The 21,466-nt window shown below is 43.5% G+C and overlaps 1 protein-coding gene across 2 annotated transcripts in view; it reads right to left on the bottom strand.

Moving 5' to 3' along the window:
- The window catches only part of LOC144797774 (fatty acyl-CoA hydrolase precursor, medium chain-like), a 420,050-nt gene that overhangs the window by 150,663 nt on the left and 247,921 nt on the right, over nucleotides 1–21,466 (bottom strand). For both annotated transcript variants that reach the window (XR_013603460.1, XM_078668535.1), the window contains exon 9: nucleotides 20,929–21,069. Coding sequence is in view for 1 of the 2 variants with exons in the window: in XM_078668535.1 (XP_078524661.1) it covers nucleotides 20,929–21,069 (141 nt within the window). In the remaining variant the exon portion in view is untranslated. The remainder of the gene's footprint in view (nucleotides 1–20,928; nucleotides 21,070–21,466) is intronic.

The raw sequence follows: 21,466 nt of genomic DNA, 5'->3' as shown, positions 1-21,466 counted from the left end.
TAAAAATAGCACAGTACGCATTACCCCTTCATTGCGTTCCTTTTTTAAAGTGCTACTCCAGGTATTAGGCATTATACCAGCTACACCTACTGAGCCTATCTCTACTATAGAGTCAGGTATGGCTGAGCTCTCTCCTCTCCCTAAAGCCATAGTTAAGGTCACTGCAGTTAGTGAGCAAGTACTAACTGAGCAGGAAGAGGCAGTGATGAATGGTAAAGTAGGGGATACGAGGCCACTTGATGCTGCTCCTGGGGCCGGGACATGCACTAGTTTACCGGGAAGTGTTGGGGGGAGATCGGTGATTCATAAAGGAGGAAATGGGGTTGGAAACATGCTTGAGGCCCTTGTAGCATCAATAAAATCAATGAGGGAGGAGATAAGGTGTGGATTTTTGGTCTCTAAATCTAACCAGAAAGAGATAAGGGCCGCATGTGAGATCCTCGAGAGGAAAGTAGATGGTCTCTGCGAAAGAACAGAGGTGCTTGAGGGCTCTGTTGGGTGATTGAAGGCCAATTTAGAGATAGCTGAGACCAAAATTCAAAATCTACGGAGAGAGGAGGATGTCATGCTGGAGAGGGTCGAATCCCTGGAAAATTATTCTCGGCGGAATAATCTTCGGCTCCTGAAGGTCCCAGAGGGAAAGGAAGGGGGGACATCAAGGCTTATGTGGTTAAACTACTGAAAGACTCCCTTAATCTTGAAGAGACAGCCGATGTGCTTGAAAAAGATATACAGCGGATACATCGGTATCCCTTCCGTTTAAACCCTGGTAGAACCAAACCCAGAAAGATATTGATCAACTTCCTCACATACACTCTAAAGGAAAAAATCCTAAACCTCGCACTGAAAGCAAAATCGTTAAAGGGCTCAGATTTTTCTAAAGCCTGCATTGTCAGCCTATTCATGCGCACTTGGCTGTGAATTATATGAAATGCAGCACTCAGGTCAAATAATATCATTCATACTACATCATCTTCATCAAAGAGGGTTTTAATGTCCTCAGTCAATATCATGGAAGGAGGCAGTTCGAGCCCCTGTCATGTTGGAAGCCCAACAGCCAAATGTCCAATACTTTACGGTCTTTTAACAGTCTAGTGGCTTGATTGGCTCCCAGACCTACTAAGAATTCACAGTTTGGTAGTCATGTGAGTGTGAGGTAATTTTTAACTTCTACCCCATCTAACCTAGGTTTCTTGAATAGCAAGGAAACAACACCTTGCTTCCAGGAGGTTGGAAACGTCTCAGTGCACAGCGAGAGATCGAATAGCTCAGTAATTTTACCCAACAACAAAGGAACTATAGCCTGAAGAACAGATAGAGGGCAGGAAGTCACCGTGAGAGACCGACTTAGGGAAAGTATTGGTTTGAACACTTAAACTGTCAGCCGCATGAACTTTGTTTACTCTGTAGTGTAGTTCCAATATTCCCAATAGGCTCTGCACATTGGAATAATATATCCTATAGAATTGACGTAGGACTTAGGTCGACTAGGTCTCTATTGAATATATTAAACTTAATTGTGAGTGCCAGCTAGCTCAGAGGTCACTAGAAACTTTCTCAAATAAACAAAAAGGGATTAGTTTCTGACAACCGCATAAGCATGACAACTTTGTTTCCCCAAGATAAAACATATCTGCAGAGTCGTGGAAACAATAGATAGATATTTTACTCAGTCAATCATGCATGCTTCGTTTCACCAGAGGTGCAGAGAAATAGAGAGACGGGCGTTTTCAATAAAAGTATTTATTGAACAGTCTTCTTTCTCATGCAGAAGAAATGAACTGCTACAATCGTACTACTGGCTGCAAAGTATATTACGAACAGCAAGAATAGTATTATAAAATAATACTGTAAAAGCATGGTATGGTTTCTATGCCATGAAATACATACATGAATAATAAATACTAAAAGTACTCAACTGGTGCTTCTAAAATACGCCAACCCCGATGTACCTAACCTAAGTCTAGTACGAGGGAAGAAGTAAGTGAGGTGTAGAATAGGTTTAGTATTCTTTGCCAAGAAGCTATCCAAAATTTCCCTTACGGTCTAATCAGCTCCGTACCTTGGTTAAGAATGAAGGAGGTCTGGTATCTCTCGGTCTCGGGACTCGATTTCCCAACACCCCGCAAGGGGAGCTTGAAAACACTGGGGCTGGATTTCTCGGCAAGAGAAAAGACAACGTCTCTCTAAGTGTGTCAGCTGGAGGGGCGGCTTCCTTCGGTACTTGGTGCAGCGTCGGGCAAGTATATAGTCGAACTGCTCTAAACCACGTGTCTTTCCTAGGGAAAGTGTGGGCATATTTATACCTTGAAGGTGCCCAGTTTGACGTAAGGTTGGACATAATAACGTCATCAAAGACTCGCAGTTCTTTGAAAACTCTATGAGTTCTTGGACAAATCAATATTCAAGCATGGGGAAGTCCCTAACTGCTGAAGCCGTGTTTTCCAAGAAATCGTTGTGGCTTTTCAGAACTAGTGGAAGTATCCATGCTTGTATTTGGACTGAATGGGCTATGTCTAAATATGGTTATGATTTCTATGCCTATATTAGGGCAAGGTGGTTTATACCTATATAAGGGCACGAATCGGGAAAATTACACTAGGGTCCTAAAATGCTAACTCAAGATGTTGATTTATCTGTATTAAAGGTTTTTAACAGTGGACTCAGTAGTGTTTGGTATCTCATCATAAATTAGCTGGACTTTTTGTGTGAAGTAATCTGCTAGTTGATCACAAACTCCTCGAGAGATGGCGATCTTGCCTGAGAAGCTGGAGGGGCTGAGAAATGTTCTCACCAGAGTGAATAACTGAGGAAAATGTCTAGCTCAGCAATTTGCTTTTAGCTGCCACAGGGGCCTGTTCTTCGTTTCTAGCTGTTACCTATATTTAATTAAGACTGCATCAGAATAAGATGACCTCCACTTAAGTCCAGCTTGTTGTGTATGGAGATTTTCCATGTCAATTTTTCAGTCAACCAGAATTATTTAAGGGCATGATTCTGTTTCCAGATGGTTCAAAGGGGAGCTCCAGGTTTCAAGGCATCCTTAACACAGTTCTCCAGATTGATTAGGGCCGAGTCGATAGCCAAGTCCTTTTAAGGAGGACTTAAAGCTGATTGCAGATCTGTTAGAACTAAGTGGGTGTTTATTTTGGATAACATTTTGATTTATGGTTTAGACATTCTTAGAGTGGGCAGCATTGTGGAAGGACAGGAGATTCTTACCCTGATTAAATTATTGTCTGTCCAGCCCAGCAGGAATAGATCTCCTGGCACCACCCTCCCTCAGATGAAAAAACATGCATAATCAGTGACTTGCTATGTGTGTAGTTGCCTTTACTTTCAGCAAGAAACCAACATAAGCCATTGTCACTAAGAAGTTGATTGCAGGAACATCACTAGCGACCTCGACTTGAAGGTTGAAATCAGCAACATGGTGAGCGTTGGGTTACCGTAGGATAATCTGCCTCATGGTATTCATAAGCTTGTCAGGACAGATTGTACGAGTTACTGCGCGACAGTACACACTAACCTATAAGTGGCCTCTAGAAACAATTGGCCTGAGCAGAGAAGTCTATCCTGACAAATGCCATCCCTAGAAAATCTAAAGGTATCCATATAAATCACAGCCACTCCTCCCTGTCTTTGTTCTTCTCTATTACTTAATGATAGACTAAATGACAAAGCACAACAGCAAAGCTCTGTCACCAGCTACAACACAAAGCCTCACCTCTGAGAGCAGCAATTGCTGGTACAGTGTAAATAGGTGGCCCTAAAATCACAATTCAAATAAATGAATAGGCACAAACCATTGTCTTACCCCAGTTTAAAAGCAGTCTAACAGCCCTGAAGTCAGCCATTTTAATTCATGAAAGTGCATGAATGCGGCACCTTCATATTTAAGTAACCTTCCACTGCCCAGCATATTTTCTCAAGGAAAGGCTATCCTGATAGCCCCTCAATATGGCAGCGATTGGTGGCAACCCAGGTCATAAGCCCACAATTGTTCCCATGTTGCACTGAGCTAACACAGGACTAATAAACGACAGCTGCCATGTTCTGTCCCAGCTATGAAGCAAAGCCTCCCAGAAGGCCAGCAATAGAGTTGAAGTCCCACATCCTGAAAGCCACCATCCTTAAGTAGCCCTTTGCCATTAACACATTTTCCTAGGAGAAAGGCTAGCCTGCTAGCTCCACAGTACAGCAGCTTATAGGGTTCTTGATTTATATTTTGTTGATTGTAATGCTGGGGCTGTATTTTATCCACAATGCCACATCAAATCCTGAACCTATTATCACCTTTGTTAATGTAGTTTGTATATTTTCTATAAATGTAATAAGGTAACTGTGGTAATATACTTTATACTTAGCCACCTACCTTCCACTCTACCTTTCCCTCTCCCACCTTTCACACCCTCTGCCTTCTGCCCTTTTGGTATCTCCCTCCTTAGAACCCTGTAGTGAAGCTTACCTTAGAATGTTGATGACTCTGCCTGCGAGTTGGTGCCAGAGAATCAAGAGAATAAACATCTCTACTTACCTTTCCCGTGTCTTCATTATACAACATGTTGGCGACTATCCACACTGCGCTTGGGGGCAGTTTCTGATTCTCTCCCCTTCTTATCTACTTCACCAACCAAAACTGTGAGGCTCTGTGCTGTCGGTTCTTCAATCCACACGCAAGTTATTGACTGTATTTTTGTCTGGTCTCTTGCGGTGAGTGCTGCGCTGACTTATTGAACTTATTTACAACAAGGGGTGGTGAGGGACAGAGTCTCTGAATTAAGCAGAATACTCTCACCCAGTCAAGAGATCAGGGCTAGATCCAACACCGTTTTTTAGCTCATTGCACCATCCCAGTTTCAGAACCTGGCTGTATGCAAATTAGTCTGTTCCTGTCCCAGTGCATGATGGGAACAGGGCAAACCAAACTACAAAGCCAATTCTTACACTGGGAAGGAAACAAGCTTCCGGGGACCGGTTTCTGGCATTACAGCCGTCTTCGGCCCGGCTTGCTTGAATCCTGATGGTGCAATGAACAAGGGACTCATGTCTGAGTATACCCTTCCACGCTTAGGGTGGACAAAATTATTTACAACAAGGGGTGGTGAGGGACAGAGTCTCTGAATTAAGCAGAATACTCTCACGCAGTCAAGAGATCAGGGCTAGATCCAACACCGTTTTTTAGCTCATTGCACCATCCCAGTTTCAGAACCTGGCTGTATGCAAATTAGTCTGTTCCTGTCCCAGTGCATGATGGGAACAGGGCAAACCAAACTACAAAGCCAAAACTCATGTGAGTCCCTTGCTCATTGCACCATCAGGATTCAAGCAAGCCGGGCCGAAGACGGCTGTAATGCCAGAAACCGGTCCCCGGAAGCTTGTTTCCTTCCCAGTGTAAGAATTGGCTTTTGTAGTCTGGTCTGCCCTGTTCCCATGATGCACTGGGCCAGGGACAGACTAATTTGCATACAGCCAGGTTCTGAAACTGGGATGGTGCAATGAGCTAAAAAACGGTGTTGGATCTAGCCCTGATCTCTTGACTGGGTGAGAGTACTCTGCTTAATTCAGAGACTCTGTCCATCACCACCCCTTGTTGTAAATAATTTTGTCCACCCTAAGCGTGGAAGGGTATACTCAGATGTGAGTCCCTTGCTCATTGCACCATCAGGATTCAAGCAAGCCGGGCCGAAGACGGCTGTAATGCCAGAAACCGGTCCCCGGAAGCTTGTTTCCTTCCCAGTGTAAGAATTGGCTTTTGTAGTCTGGTCTGCCCTGTTCCCATGATGCACTGGGCCAGGGACAGACTAATTTGCATACAGCCAGGTTCTGAAACTGGGATGGTGCAATGAGCTAAAAAACGGTGTTGGATCTAGCCCTGATCTCTTGACTGGGTGAGAGTACTCTGCTTAATTCAGAGACTCTGTCCATCACCACCCCTTGTTGTAAATAATTTTGTCCACCCTAAGCGTGGAAGGGTATACTCAGATGTGAGTCCCTTGCTCATTGCACCATCAGGATTCAAGCAAGCCGGGCCGAAGACGGCTGTAATGCCAGAAACCGGTCCCCGGAAGCTTGTTTCCTTCCCAGTGTAAGAATTGGCTTTTGTAGTCTGGTCTGCCCTGTTCCCATGATGCACTGGGCCAGGGACAGACTAATTTGCATACAGCCAGGTTCTGAAACTGGGATGGTGCAATGAGCTAAAAAACGGTGTTGGATCTAGCCCTGATCTCTTGACTGGGTGAGAGTACTCTGCTTAATTCAGAGACTCTGTCCATCACCACCCCTTGTTGTAAATAATTTTGTCCACCCTAAGCGTGGAAGGGTATACTCAGATGTGAGTCCCTTGCTCATTGCACCATCAGGATTCAAGCAAGCCGGGCTGAAGACGGCTGTAATGCCAGAAACCGGTCCCCGGAAGCTTGTTTCCTTCCCAGTGTAAGAATTGGCTTTTGTAGTCTGGTCTGCCCTGTTCCCATGATGCACTGGGCCAGGGACAGACTAATTTGCATACAGCCAGGTTCTGAAACTGGGATGGTGCAATGAGCTAAAAAACGGTGTTGGATCTAGCCCTGATCTCTTGACTGGGTGAGAGTACTCTGCTTAATTCAGAGACTCTGTCCATCACCACCCCTTGTTGTAAATAATTTTGTCCACCCTAAGCGTGGAAGGGTATACTCAGATGTGAGTCCCTTGCTCATTGCACCATCAGGATTCAAGCAAGCCGGGCCGAAGACGGCTGTAACGCCAGAAACCGGTCCCCGGAAGCTTGTTTCCTTCCCAGTGTAAGAATTGGCTTTTGTAGTCTGGTCTGCCCTGTTCCCATGATGCACTGGGCCAGGGACAGACTAATTTGCATACAGCCAGGTTCTGAAACTGGGATGGTGCAATGAGCTAAAAAACGGTGTTGGATCTAGCCCTGATCTCTTGACTGGGTGAGAGTACTCTGCTTAATTCAGAGACTCTGTCCATCACCACCCCTTGTTGTAAATAATTTTGTCCACCCTAAGCGTGGAAGGGTATACTCAGATGTGAGTCCCTTGCTCATTGCGCCATCAGGATTCAAGCAAGCCGGGCCGAAGACGGCTGTAATGCCAGAAACCGGTCCCCGGAAGCTTGTTTGCTTCCCAGTGTAAGAGCTGGCTTTTGTAGTCTGGTCTGCCCTGTTCCCATGATGCACTGGGCCAGGGACAGACTAATTTGCATACAGCCAGGTTCTGAAACTGGGATGGTGCAATGAGCTAAAAAACGGTGTTGGATCTAGCCCTGATCTCTTGACTGGGTGAGAGTACTCTGCTTAATTCAGAGACTCTGTCCATCACCACCCCTTGTTGTAAATAATTTTGTCCACCCTAAGAGTGGAAGGGTATACTCAGATGTGAGTCCCTTGCTCATTGCACCATCAGGATTCAAGCAAGCCGGGCCGAAGACGGCTGTAATGCCAGAAACCGGTCCCCGGAAGCTTGTTTGCTTCCCAGTGTAAGAATTGGCTTTTGTAGTCTGGTCTGCCCTGTTCCCATGATGCACTGGGCCAGGGACAGACTAATTTGCATACAGCCAGGTTCTGAAACTGGGATGGTGCAATGAGCTAAAAAACGGTGTTGGATCTAGCCCTGATCTCTTGACTGGGTTAGAGTACTCTGCTTAATTCAGAGACTCTGTCCATCACCACCCCTTGTTGTAAATAATTTTGTCCACCCTAAGCGTGGAAGGGTATACTCAGATGTGAGTCCCTTGCTCATTGCACCATCAGGATTCAAGCAAGCCGGGCCGAAGACGGCTGTAATGCCAGAAACCGGTCCCCGGAAGCTTGTTTCCTTCCCAGTGTAAGAATTGGCTTTTGTAGTCTGGTCTGCCCTGTTTCCATGATGCACTGGGCCAGGGACAGACTAATTTGCATACAGCCAGGTTCTGAAACTGGGATGGTGCAATGAGCTAAAAAATGGTGTTGGATCTAGCCCTGATCTCTTGACTGGGTGAGAGTACTCTGCTTAATTCAGAGACTCTGTCCATCACCACCCCTTGTTGTAAATAATTTTGTCCACCCTAAGCGTGGAAGGGTATACTCAGATGTGAGTCCCTTGCTCATTGCACCATCAGGATTCAAGCAAGCCGGGCCGAAGACGGCTGTAATGCCAGAAACCGGTCCCCGGAAGCTTGTTTCCTTCCCAGTGTAAGAATTGGCTTTTGTAGTCTGGTCTGCCCTGTTCCCATGATGCACTGGGCCAGGGAAAGACTAATTTGCATACAGCCAGGTTCTGAAACTGGGATGGTGCAATGAGCTAAAAAACGGTGTTGGATCTAGCCCTGATCTCTTGACTGGGTGAGAGTACTCTGCTTAATTCAGAGACTCTGTCCATCACCACCCCTTGCTGACTTATTGAACAGCTTTCCTTTGCTGTTTATCTACCGACGTATCTGTGGGAGCGTCTCTGCTCTTTTAACAGTTTTGAGACGACTTGTGCAAGCGCTGTCTCTATCAGCTGGCGCTCCGATTTCATTTCAGGAGGAAGAGCATTATTTGACAATTTATGACGGGACACTGTTCCTGCTAGTTCAGCACAGCGGCTTTTGGCTCTGTTTTTTTCAAATACCTCTAATTAACTGCTGGCTTCTCAGGGTGTGAAAGAGCATTCTTCTCGTCAGCTGAGGAAGATGTACTGTGCGCCTCCGCTGACTGACTACTTTCTTCCCAGTGGGTGGCGAACACTCCTACGGCAGCTGAAGTAACAGTTATCCAATCAGCTGCAGGGGTCATAGCAAGGTGAGCGCGGTGTGAGGAGAACACTCCCCTGATGTCCTGTCAGCTGCAGGGGTTGGCATTAAGGAAACATAGCGAGTGAGGAGAGCGTGGTGTGAATACAACACTCCCCTCAGTTCTTTGCTCTTTGTCTCTAAGGAGGTAATTACGTGTAACCCTCTGCCATCCTCAGTGCTTACTCTGAACTAGGAGTGTTCCTTCCGACACCAGCATTTACCTTACGAGGTGCCGTCCATACGCTGATGGGCACAGCTTTTCCAGCAGTTTAAATAAAGTGGGAACCTTTAACTTGGTGTATCCCAATTTGACTGGACTTATCCTTTGCTGTCGTTTTTATTCTTCTCTTTTTTTCCCCTACCTTTCTTCTCATTCTTCACTTCTTTCTGACTTTTCTTTGCCATGGCTTTTGCAATGTTTTAACCTCCTTCTTTCCTAAATGAGGAGGGTGAACCACTCATTCCTTGGAAGAAATGGGTTAACCTTTTTGAATCATAATTAATAGCTATAGGAGGAGACAGATTCTCTAATGTACGAAAAGAACATATTCTTTTACATAATTTAGGCAAACATGCAAGAGAAATGTTTGATGATTTACCTGATCTTGCTGAGGAAAATCAGTGTACTAATCAAGATGCTATGGATGATACTCAACAAGATGTTTATCACAATACTCTTAAGAAATTAGAGATGCAATTTGGGGAAAATTTAATGTAGTTCTAGAATGTCACAAGTTCTTTTCCAGAACACAAGGGAAAAATGAGAAAGTTGTTAATTACATAGCAGTTTAGCTGCAACTTGTGATTTTGGTACCTTAACAGAATCCTTAGTTAGAGATCAGTTAGTGCGGTGCACCAGTGATAAAAAGATACAGAGGAATCTATTGGCTGATGCACCTGATCTCAAACAAGCCATAGACATTGCAAAAAGTATAGAACATACTGCATTCTGTAAGAATAAAATGAGAGAGGCGGTTGATGTCAAACAATTAGTGGATACAAATGTGTACAGGGTTTCAGGAAAAGAAGACAAAAGCAAACCTGTTATCATTGAAAGTTTTAAGCAAAGAGTGGAACCTGCTAAATTGAAATGTTTCAGGTGTGGTAATGCGAACCATTTAGCCAAAAACATGAGGTTTTATGCCAGAGGAGTGGTATGCAGGAAATGTAATACAAGAGGGCATTTTTCTAAAGTTTGCAGAGACATAAAAGCAATGGTACACATTTAGTCAATTGTGAGGAAAATCCTAATGAAGATAGCATTTTTCACATTGCAGATAATTTAGGTGTCTACAACAACAACTATCCTACATGCGATATACTGTTGGATGAAGTTTCTTTTACAGTATTTGCTGATTCATGTTCTCCATTTACTTTGAATAAACCGCCCTCATTAAAGCATCTGATGATGTCAGATCAATAAGAGATCAGGGCGGGACAGCAGTCTTGGTATTGCTGGACCTCTCGGCGGCCTTCGACACGGTCGACCATAATATTCTGGTCGACCGTGTCGGGAAGATGGGCATCTCCTCCACGGCAAGAGATCTCCTCGCTTCCTTTCTTACTGAGAGAACGCAGGCCGTCACTCTTGGCCCCTACCAATCTGCCAAGTTGACACAGCCGTGTGGGGTACCTCAAGGCTCATCCCTGAGTCCGACACTGTTTAATATCTATGTGTCGGACCTGGCCAATGTCATCAAGGCCCATGGGATGAGCCTAACCTCCTACGCGGATGACACACAACTGGTTATGGCCATAAGGGGTGACGGAGGGGAGGTCGCCCAACGTTTCCAAAAAGGACTGATAGAGATAGGTGAGTGGATGGCTGTAAATTGGCTAAAACTCAACTCAGAAAAAACTGAGGTTATGATTTTTGGACAACTTTCACCGGATTGGCCCTCCTCTTGGTGGCCCCAAACGTTCGGTGCCCCTCCTAAACCTGTGACTAAAGTAAGAAACCTGGGAGTTATTTTTGACGACCGCCTAAATTTCATGGATCATGCCAATAAAGTTGCTTCCACAGCCCACCACAAACTGCGCATGATTCGGAAAATAAGCCCATACCTCCCAACAACTGCTATTAAAACACTGGTGAGTTCTCTGGTCCTTACATCACTGGACTATTGTAATGGGCTCTTCCTAAACTCCCAAGTTAGAGTCATACAAAAAATGCAGACTATACAAAACGCGGCAGCCCGCCTGCTCCTTGGAATTCCAAAGTTTGCACCCATATCAGACGCAATAACAAAACTGCACTGGCTGACGATTCAGAACAGAGCCAGATTTAAATCACAGTGTATAGTCTATAAGGCACTAAATAGACAGGGTCCGCATTTTTTAACAGACCATCTGTGCCCTTACCAACCAACTCGTCATCTTCGATCCTCCAACAGCAACCAACTGACGGTGCCTCGCACCAGGACAGTTGCCTGGGGAGATTGTCGTTTTGTGGTAGCAGCTTCCAAACTCTGGAACACCCTGCCTCAGGACATAAGAGCATGTCCCACATTGCTGCAATTCCGCAAAAAACTGAAAACATGGCTGTTCACCAAATAAGTTTCACTGTATGGGGCACTGGGTTAGAGCATTTAAGCTCAGTATCACCTGCAGCTTGCAAATTAATCAGCGCCAAGACACCTTCGGGTATACGATGCGCTTTATAAATGTCAATAAATAAATAAATAAATATTTTCAGGAGAGGTATAAGGACAAGAATTACACGTTTCCACTGCCTGATGTAAACCCTGGTGGTTATAACAATGATCCCAGACCATTGGCTGGAATGCTGGTCTTGCAGATCGGTTTCAAAAATAGATCCACGGTTCGGAACGTGTATATAACAAAAAATGGTTCAAACTTGTTAGGGTGGAAACACCAAAAAGACTTAGGAATCAAACTGGGTCCCAATGCTCCAGAACCAGTCTATCTTGTTAATGAATCCTTGATGGACTATGACATATGTGAAAGGTTTCCTGAAGTTTTCTCCAACAAGTTAGGTTTACTTAAAGGCTACATCCATAAAATTAAATTGAAAGATCAATACAAACCTGTTGTTCATAAGGCTAGATCTGTCCCATTGCTTGTACGTGATCCTTTGAAAGAAGAATTGGATAAATTGGAGGCTAGTGGAATCATTGAGACAATCGAGAGTTCAGAGTGTCTTGACCCCATTGTCATAGCGTCTAAGAAAGGGGGGAAGAGCATAAGGTTGTGTGTCGACTTAGGAGATCTAAACGCAAACATTTGGGTAGACAGACATCACCAATCCAACATCAATGAGATGCTTAGCATAATCCAGGGTGCGAAATACTTCAGTGTTTTGGATCTTTCGTCGGCATACCACCAGGCAGCGCTTCATCCTGACTCTAAAGCTATCACGTCTTTCATAACTCCATTTGGTGCATACCAGTATTTCAGAATGCCTTTTGGATAGCATCCACTGTAGCTGGTATTTCAGCGTATCACGCAGCATATTTTGCAGGGCATCGATAAAGTTCTATGCTTCCAGGACGACATCCTTATGTATGGCGAATCCAAGGAAGAGCATAATAGAGTTCTTGAGGAGGTTCTTAAGAAACTAAGCAGAGCAGGATTTACCTCACAGATTAATAAATGCAAAATTGGTGTACAATCTATGGTTTACCTTGGCCATACTATTACCAGTGAAGGTATAAGTTCCAAGCCTAGTATTGTTGATGCAGTCAGATTGGCTCCAGCACCATCTAACAAAGAGGAACTTAAGTTGTTTGTAGGTTTAATTGAATATATGTCCAAATTTGTGAAGAATTTCGCTGAGTGTGTACATTCCCTTAGATCTTTGTTAAAGTAGGGTACCCCATTTGAATGGAATGTTGATTGCCAAAGAGAATTCACACATATCAAACAAGCCATCGCTGAAGATCCACTCTTAAGCATGTTCAATCCCAATGCTAAAACCTTTTTAAATACTGATGCCAGCATGAAAGGATTAGGGGCGTCTCTCACTCAAAGTGTTGATGGCGAAGAGAAAGTTATAGCCTTTGCATATAGAACCCTTATTGTCCGTGAGCGTAACTATTCCAACATAGAGAAGGAGGCCCTCATCTGTTTGTGGGCAGTTAATCATTTACATTTTTTCTGTGGGGTATTCCATTCTATATCAGAACTGATCACAAACCCCTCCTACCCTAGTTCTCCACAAAATCTATAGAGAAGGCTACTCCCCGCATCTCTAAATGGGTGTTGGGCTTACAAGGTTTTAATTACAATATGATTTTTGTACCAGGTGAAAAGAACCTGGTTGCATATTGCCTGTCCAGACTTCCTATTGATGTGGAAGATGCCCATACAGAACCCTCAGATTGTGCTATTCTTGCCATTGACATTCCTGCAATCAGTAAAGACGAATGGGAGAAATGTGCACGAGACAATGACACCTTTGTTCCCCTCAAAGACTTCATTAGTAAAGGGTGGCCCAAGAACCTCAAAGATGTCCCTGAGAATCTAAAGCCTTTTTGGATAGTAAAAGACGAATGATCTATTATTGGTGAAAACATACATAGCTGCAATAGAGTCTTACCACCCAAGGGCATGTATGAACGTATTATTCGAATTGCTCACGAGGGTCACCCTGGCAGAAGTTTAACCAAGAGCAAGATTAGGAATGATTACTGGTTCCCCAACATGGACTCTGTCAGAAAAAGTGGTAAAGGATTGCGTAGCCTGTGGGTCCAGTGATACGACCAAAATCACATGCAAAGCTCCCCTCCTTCCCATTCCTCTTCCTTCAAAACCATGGGACAAGTTAGGACTTGACATTATTGGTCCTCTCAATCTACTTAATTCATATCAGAGATTCATGTTTGTACTGCTCAATTATCATTCTCACTGGATTTGCTTGAAATGTGTCACTTCTTCGGCACGTATTGAATTCCTTAGGGACACATTTTTTAATGAAGGAATTCCCAACACCATTGACACCGACAATGGAGTTCAGTTTACTTCTGAAGATATGAAACAATTTATGAACACTTTGTCTATCACTCAAGTAAAATCTCCCCTCTACTATCACAAGGCCAATGGATTGGTCAAAAGGGCCAATAGGATGATAAAAGACACCACCCAATTGGCTTGTATCTCCAAAGAGTCTGTCAGGGAAGCCATAAGAAAGATGTTGTGGTCTACTACTCCCAAGAGTGTTTCTGGAGTTTCTCCATTTACTTCTCTGAAAGGGAGGAATACAGGTTATAAGTTAACTCCTAACCAGCTTAATGGAGGATGTCCTGTTTGGGTTGACAGATCAGCAGTTTCAGACAAAATTGCTGACCACCAATCTGTGTACAAATTCAAGTATGATCAAAAATGGGGAACAAGCAACAGAGAATGGCACATAGGTCAGTGGGTGGTAATCAAAAGACCGTATGTGGGTCATTCTAAGGTTTCTTCTTTCTCCAAACCTTTGGGAATTAAACATGTTAACAAAAACTCTGTGCCACTGGAAGATGGGAGCACTTGGAGCATGGACAATGTGGCGATTTGTCCCAAAGTATACACTCCTGACAGCAACAAGTCCAAAGAATCTGGAGATATAATCTTCCAATAGCCAGACCAACCAAAAATGTCAGGAGTCATCGTCCACCTTGTTGGCAAACTGACTATGAAATGTAATTTATTCTTGATTGGGTATACTTTTCATTCTTGCATTGTGATTTAATATTGTAAACTACTTTGTTCTCTCTGTTCTTCCCTTGCAAGGGAGATGTGTTGTAATATACTTTATAGTTAGCCATGTACCTTCCATCCTAACTTTCCCTCTCCCGCCTTTCCCCCCTCCGCCTTTTGCCCTTTTGGTATCTCCCTCCTTAGAACCCGGTAGTGTAGCTTTCCTTAGAATGTTGATGACTCTGCCTGCGAGGTGGTGCCAGAGAACCAGGAGAATAAACATCTCTACTTACCTTTTTGATGTCTTCATTACTCTACAGTAACTATTTACTAAATTGATGCCACCTAATTTATCAGCCTCAGAAGTATGAAAGCCTACTTTTTTTAATGTATATTTTTATTGATTATAACACAAGAGTAAAAATTTACATAACGGGTGTCATTTGGTGGAACATATTACAGCGGTGAACGGGCGAAGGAATTGAGGAAATACATTACAATTATAGGCATCTGAAAAACATCAATACCAGCTTAGAGCTGAGGCAAAACAATACGATACAGATAACCATAAGAAACCTTATCAGAGCCCGCCCACCAAGAATACAGGATACGCAAATTGAACACTCGACACCCGGATATGAGGGGCAAAAAGATCAGGAGAATATGCCACATCTCTTGTGAAGAAGGGAAAAGGAAATAGAAAGGTCATAGAACAAAATAAAGGAAAAAAAAAAAACTCAACCCCCCACCCTGCACCCCTGCAGATGGCTACGACCTAACCCCACTAGCAGCGTGCCTGTCGCCCCTAAACTACACCCCAAGGAAGGGAAAAGATGGAGGAGGAGATGTATTACAAGACGATACGGGCTCCCGGACTCCCCTCCCCCCCGCCAAAAGCAGACATCCCCTACCGTGGTATTAAGCAAGTTGTAACAGACTAATAAGCAAACCAATAGGGGAGCCACCAACAGAGAAAAGACCGTCCCGCCCAGCCCCCGATACCACAGAGGCAGCAAATCCCTTTTCGATCGCAGCAGTCACACCAAACCCAGACAATAAGAATTTCATCTGGCCCGCACCCCCACAGATACAACCCAGCAGAGCCAAAAGAAAGTCACTGTACTGAATTCAAGTCAAATTTAGCCCTGGCCCCTACGATCCATTGCACAAACCCCATCCAGGAGAACCAATATAGTAGCAAAAGAGTCAAAGCGTTGTTGAAAAGGTAGATCAATATAGCCTGAAAGAGTCAAAAGGGTTAAGTCTCGAAGTCTATCGGATACACGAAAGTCAATCCAAAAAATATTAGTGGAGGACTCCAGAAGAGAAGGAAGAAGTAAGTCCTGTGCAGGCGATGACTTCGCCGATCTTGCTAGGTGTTCAGGGGCTCCAGTAACGTATCGCTGTAATCGTGCGGGTACAACTGGCACCAGTTTCAGAACATATTCGGGGTTCTCCTCTCGAAGTAGATCAAGCTTCGCGGGGGTAACCGTATGTTGCAGGTCTGACACAAGGCTGGAGTCCGGTCTCAAGCAAACAGTCTCGAGGCGCGCAGTCAAATTGTGGAGAGCAGCCTCCATTTGCAGGCGAAGAGCCCCGATGGCGGCCATTACGGTCCCCAGGGTCGGTCCACACACCGTCCGATCCATCTCCGCGTGAACGATAAGAAAGCAGATCTTCAACCCCGGAGGCCGGCTACTCTGGGAGAACCAACAGGCGCGGACTGGACGGAGGCAACTGGCGACTCACAGGCTTGGCAACCGTTACACCACTGCCGAGAGCGGGGGCCCCACCCGCGGACCCCGAGGGCTGCAGCAGGGTCCCTGGACCTGGCCCCCCCACCCACCGTGGCAACCACGTCTCGTCGCCGTTCGTACAGTATTCGCAGGGACCAAGGACCACCACCAGGATAAAGAATATGTTCCACTCCGATGAGACCGGACTCTGCCGGGCACCCGCGGCCGATGTTGTTCAACTGAAACCCGGCTGGGTCAGTACTCGAGGCCCCGGCTTACACACTGGAGGAGGCCCAAAAATGAAAGACGGTGTAACTTCGTCAATAAAGGCGAGAAAAACTCCGGGATTGCCCCCCTGGGCTCAGCAACGATTCAGACACACGGGAGTCTGGCGGGAGGTCAGGATGAAGTTCAGGATAAGTCCGCCAGCGACGGAGGTCGACGGAGCCGGGAGCTTATGCGGCCATCTTGGTTGCTTGCGTAGCTCCTCCCTCGAAAGCCTACTTTAATCTTGAATGTTGCACACAAATATCAGGAGCATTTACATAACTAATTGAGGGCCCGATTCACAGAACTAACTTAAGACAAAATCCTAAACTTACTACCATTTTGGTATTCACAGAAGGCACTTACTCATTTTGGTATTCACAGAAGGCACTTACTCATTTCGGTATTCACATAAGTTAGGAGTTCTAACTTTAGGACTCCTAAATGCCTTCTGTGAATACCGAAAGTCTTAAAATAAGGATTTTTCTCAATTTAGTAGTAGTAAAGTTAGGACTCCTAACTTTCTGACTCCTAAATGCCTTCTGTGAATACCGAAAGTCTTAAAATTAGGATTTTTCTCAATTTAGTAGTAGTAAAGTTAGGACTCCTAACTTTAGGACTCTTAAATGCCTTCTGTGAATACCAAACGTCTTAAAATTAGGATTTTTCTCAACTTTACTACTACTAAACTGAGAAAAATCCTAATTTTAAGACTATCCGTATTCACAGAAGGCATTTAGGAGTCCTAAAGTTAGAAGTCCTAACTTTACTACTACTAAATTAAGAAAAATCCTAACTTTAGGGCTTTCGGTATTCACAGAAGGCATTTAGGAGTCCTAAAGTTAGGACTCCTAACTTCTGTGAATACCAAAATGAGTAAGTGCCTTCTGTGAATACGGAAATGGTAGTAAGTTTAGGATTTTGTCTTAAGTTAGTTTTGTGAATCGGGCCCAGTGACTTCTTGCTTAGTACAGTTGCTTGAAATGGTAGCTAAATGGTGAACTGGGGACACAGGGCCTCATTTGGATGTTGGTCAGAAAGCCTCCAACCGCTGGCTGGAGGCTTTTCAACTGACATCCATAGTTTAAACCAGCAGATCAATCCATCTGGCTTCCGACAGGCTCAAGGAGCCCCTCGGCCTGTCGGAAACCAATCATAATCCCTTACGGACGGCGTTTCCACCATCAAGATTATGATGTTGGTTTCCGACAGAATTTGTGGGCCCCTAGCAGGGCCCCTTCTGTCCGTTGCCTACGCTTGTGGGCTGAGGGGGAGGTGCACCCATGGTGTCCCTCTGTAAATTACTGCAGTGTGTGGCAGGAAACTCATGGAGTTACAGTAACTCCCATTTCTCCATGGGAGCTTGTGCTGCGGCCTGTCTCTGACCGAGGCACAAGCTCCCTTAGGTAAATGGGATTTTTTAACCGCACCATGTGCGGTCGCATCGTAATTGCAGTTTCAGGCCACCAACCTGAGGTCAGTCGGTTCCGAAACCACAGAGATGTCAGTCAGAGGCAACTCCGACTGACATCATAATCATGCCCAAACTTCTTTATTAATTATTCCTCTGTGATATCTGTCAAGTCTTATCCTGCAAGGGTTAACATGGGAATACTTTTAATTGTCCTCTATCAGAACAAATTCTTTTTAACCTGATCCACAATAAAGATTCAGATTTCTGAAACATTAATTGTGGGAAATGTTTGGCAAAGTAAAACTGAAGAGACCAGAAGCAATCACTAAGCTCTTGATCCTGCGAAAGCAGTTTTATAATTTAACATTTCAGTGTTCCTTAATTTTTTCCTCCAACCGTACTGGGCCCTCTACAGTTAACAGCATTACAATTACCACAGAGGCGAATGATCCTCTGATGGATCTTTCTCCGCTGGTAGGAGGAGTGGGAATTGGGGCGTCCAAACCACAACATTAGCCACCCAATGAGGACCAATAATTTGTGACTAACTCACAAATTCGAGATCAGGTTCAAATTCACCATTCTCAGGATTATACTATAAAAAATACAATATTGCAATGGGAAAACCCAACCTCCTTAAGAAATTAAGTCTAACCAAAATTATGCAGACAAGAAGCTTTGCTACTGCTACGCTAAATAAAAGAACCAGAACTTCCAAAAAGATTTGCTGATTCTCCCTACAATGCATTTAGATCTAAAGGGAAAAATATTGCACAGTTTCAATGAAAGAGCATCAGGACTTAATAGCAGTCTCAGACAATTTAGATTATTTGGTAATTGTACTAATGTTCCTAATCCAATATAAATAAGCAATCTCTTAAGCATTTAAGTCAAGATTATTACAGCATGTAGTAAAAGACTACGCATTTTGTCAGAGGTTCAAGTTCAAAAGATGGTTTCAAACAGATATCAGATTTATGGTTACGGATTCCTTCCACCATTAAAGGCAGAACGATTGTTTAATTCTCTAGCAGAATCTAAAGATTCTACAGCTATGGGGTCAATAGAATCAAGCTAAAGTCCTCTAATGGCGAGTCTATGAGCACGGGAAAAAAGGGGAAACAAGGCAATATAACATGGCAATATCAAGTAGTTCGACAAAGAAAGATTCCAGATCAACTGCGCAAGGCAGCAGTATCAATAAAAAGGCAGTCCAAATTAGGAGACCAAAGATGGTTATAAAATCATAGGGAAAGCATTCAGTCCTACTGCAAGGAAAATAAAATAAAGTGAATGCATTGATTTGTCCCATAGAAAGAAAAATAATAGCGTTGTTCTTGCATAGAGAGAAAAAGTTATAGTGCAGCCCCTCCTTTGGGGCTTCTTCATTCATAGTCTTTATGATGCTTTTGGTGACAGAGTATTACCCCTTGAGAGAGAGTTCATCACATGATTAGTTACTGTATAAAATGAAAATTACTAAATACATTTTGTTATTCCTACAAACTTTCACATGCTGATCATGAGAAAGAACTGGCTTTCGGGGCCTCGCGGGTTTGGTAAAGGTGTGAAGTATATAGTGTTGCAGTTTATGGCATCAGGTTATAGTTCACTTTACCACCAGACCATTTCACAGAGAACTCTAAATGAATGCCCTTAAAACATAAGAAGTTACATGTACAGAACAAATAAAGCAACATTTTCAAAAAGGCAAAGGCCCATTGTACTTGACTGAGGAAAAATGCACCTGGGGAAAAAACATGTTTGAAAGTCCTTAAATGTATATGTCATATTTCAATGAAGCAAACCCTAATAGAATCAGGTACAATACATTAATTCAAACATTTCATAGTAGGAGAAAATAGTAATACTATACTGATGTATTATTACACAAAATTGATTAACGTTAGCTAGAGCCTATTGCCACGATTGTTCAATATCCATACATGTAATGTTTTTCTTAATTTACTAAAATGGTTTCTTAATTCCCATGTTTGTTATGGTCTCTACTATCACATTCATAAATTTCAACTTCCTAACTACTTTTATCACATTTTTGCACCATATTCTATTCATAATGCATTTCATTGAAAGGCAATAGAAATGCTAATCCACACTATTACATCATTATTTTCATCAGTAAACGAATAATAAAACATCATCTTATACATAGCTTGTTAAAGGAAACCCTATCATTAAGCATTATAACCATTTAGTAGTGATTTCTCTTGGTCCACAATTTTCAAGCGCACTTTTACGGTTCTCTTACTTAACTTGTCTCTATTGCTGTGTCACATTATTTAACATATGCAATGTACATGTGCAGGTTTCTGTGTCTAAATCTGTAAATGTGTTGTATAAATTTTTTTTAAATATATTTTGCTTCACTACTCTTAAAGACATCCCTCGAATTAGCAAATTAACTGGAACGTTGAGATCAGGACAGCCTATAACATTCCTCAGAATTTAGTCTGTCACTCCTGGTTTAGGTTCCCAGTAGCAGCTCTACAACAGACTACTCATTGCTTAGAAGGATAGTACAAAATGTGTCATGTGTGACATGGTTATGTGCTAGAAGCAGTACCAACCTTTGAGCCAATCAATATTAGTAGTTAATTTCCCTTACTCTTGATATGTGCTCCACATAACAAGTGGTTGTGACTGGCTTTGCAGTAAATATTGTTAACCTAGGAGGGGCCCACCCACCATAGCTTGAATTTATCACTATTATCTTTGAAGTAGAGGACTAACTACAACAGAGAAAGAAGCATAAATTTAACACCTTCCCTGCGGGGCTAATTCCTCCACTTTGCTGGGGGGGGGAGGCGCATGCAGCGCATGGTGCCTTGTCACGCTGCATGGTGGCGCTGTGCTCATGACGAGCTGAGCTCGTCATGACCACGCCCGTTTCAATAGAACGCTCAGCCCAGCGGGGGAATTAGCCCCGCGTGTGAGCGTCGCACGTGTCATGACGATCTAAGCTCGTCATGAGCACAGCGGCAACGTGACTCATGACGAGCTGAGCTCGTCATGAGCACGGAAGGTGATAATTGAAGTTATGATTTCTTTGGTCTATTACATGTAAAAGATATTGAAATAGTAATTGGGAAAACTTACAGTTGGGAATAGCCAGCCACATTCATCATTATTGACGCCCATCAGATAGGGGACTGGATTGCACTCTTTTCCAGCCATAAGGTCTTCAGGGTTCTTGGTGAGAAACACTCCATCCACATTGGCAGGTACAATAGAATATTTCTGGTGAGAAAAAGAAAGTATTTGTTTTTCATCTAAGTAGATATCATTTGTTTATATCTCACTATTGTTTGTGAGCTCATCATTTTGTTAAATGTATCAAACCTTCATCGTTTTTTCAATTTCCCCCCCTGAATTGTTGATAGCAAATTGATTTCTAAAAGTCCATCCATGTGGAATTGATGAATATGAACAGACTGATCTATGAAAGTAGCCTACAGAGAAAATGCAATTGCCCCCTAACATAATGGTACTCATTATAAGAAATTCAAGATGACTTACGGTTGCGTTTGTTGAAATGGGTTGAAGCCAGTGATGATCGTTTTATGCCTCTGCAAAGTGTGCCTTGTGCCCCGATTTACTTAAATGGTTTAGATGTGCTTAAGATCAATTCCTATAT

This window comes from Lissotriton helveticus, chromosome 12, assembly GCF_964261635.1.
Source record: "Lissotriton helveticus chromosome 12, aLisHel1.1, whole genome shotgun sequence".
Classification (NCBI taxonomy): domain Eukaryota; kingdom Metazoa; phylum Chordata; class Amphibia; order Caudata; family Salamandridae; genus Lissotriton; species Lissotriton helveticus.
This window is presented reverse-complemented; position numbering and strand designations above follow the sequence as displayed.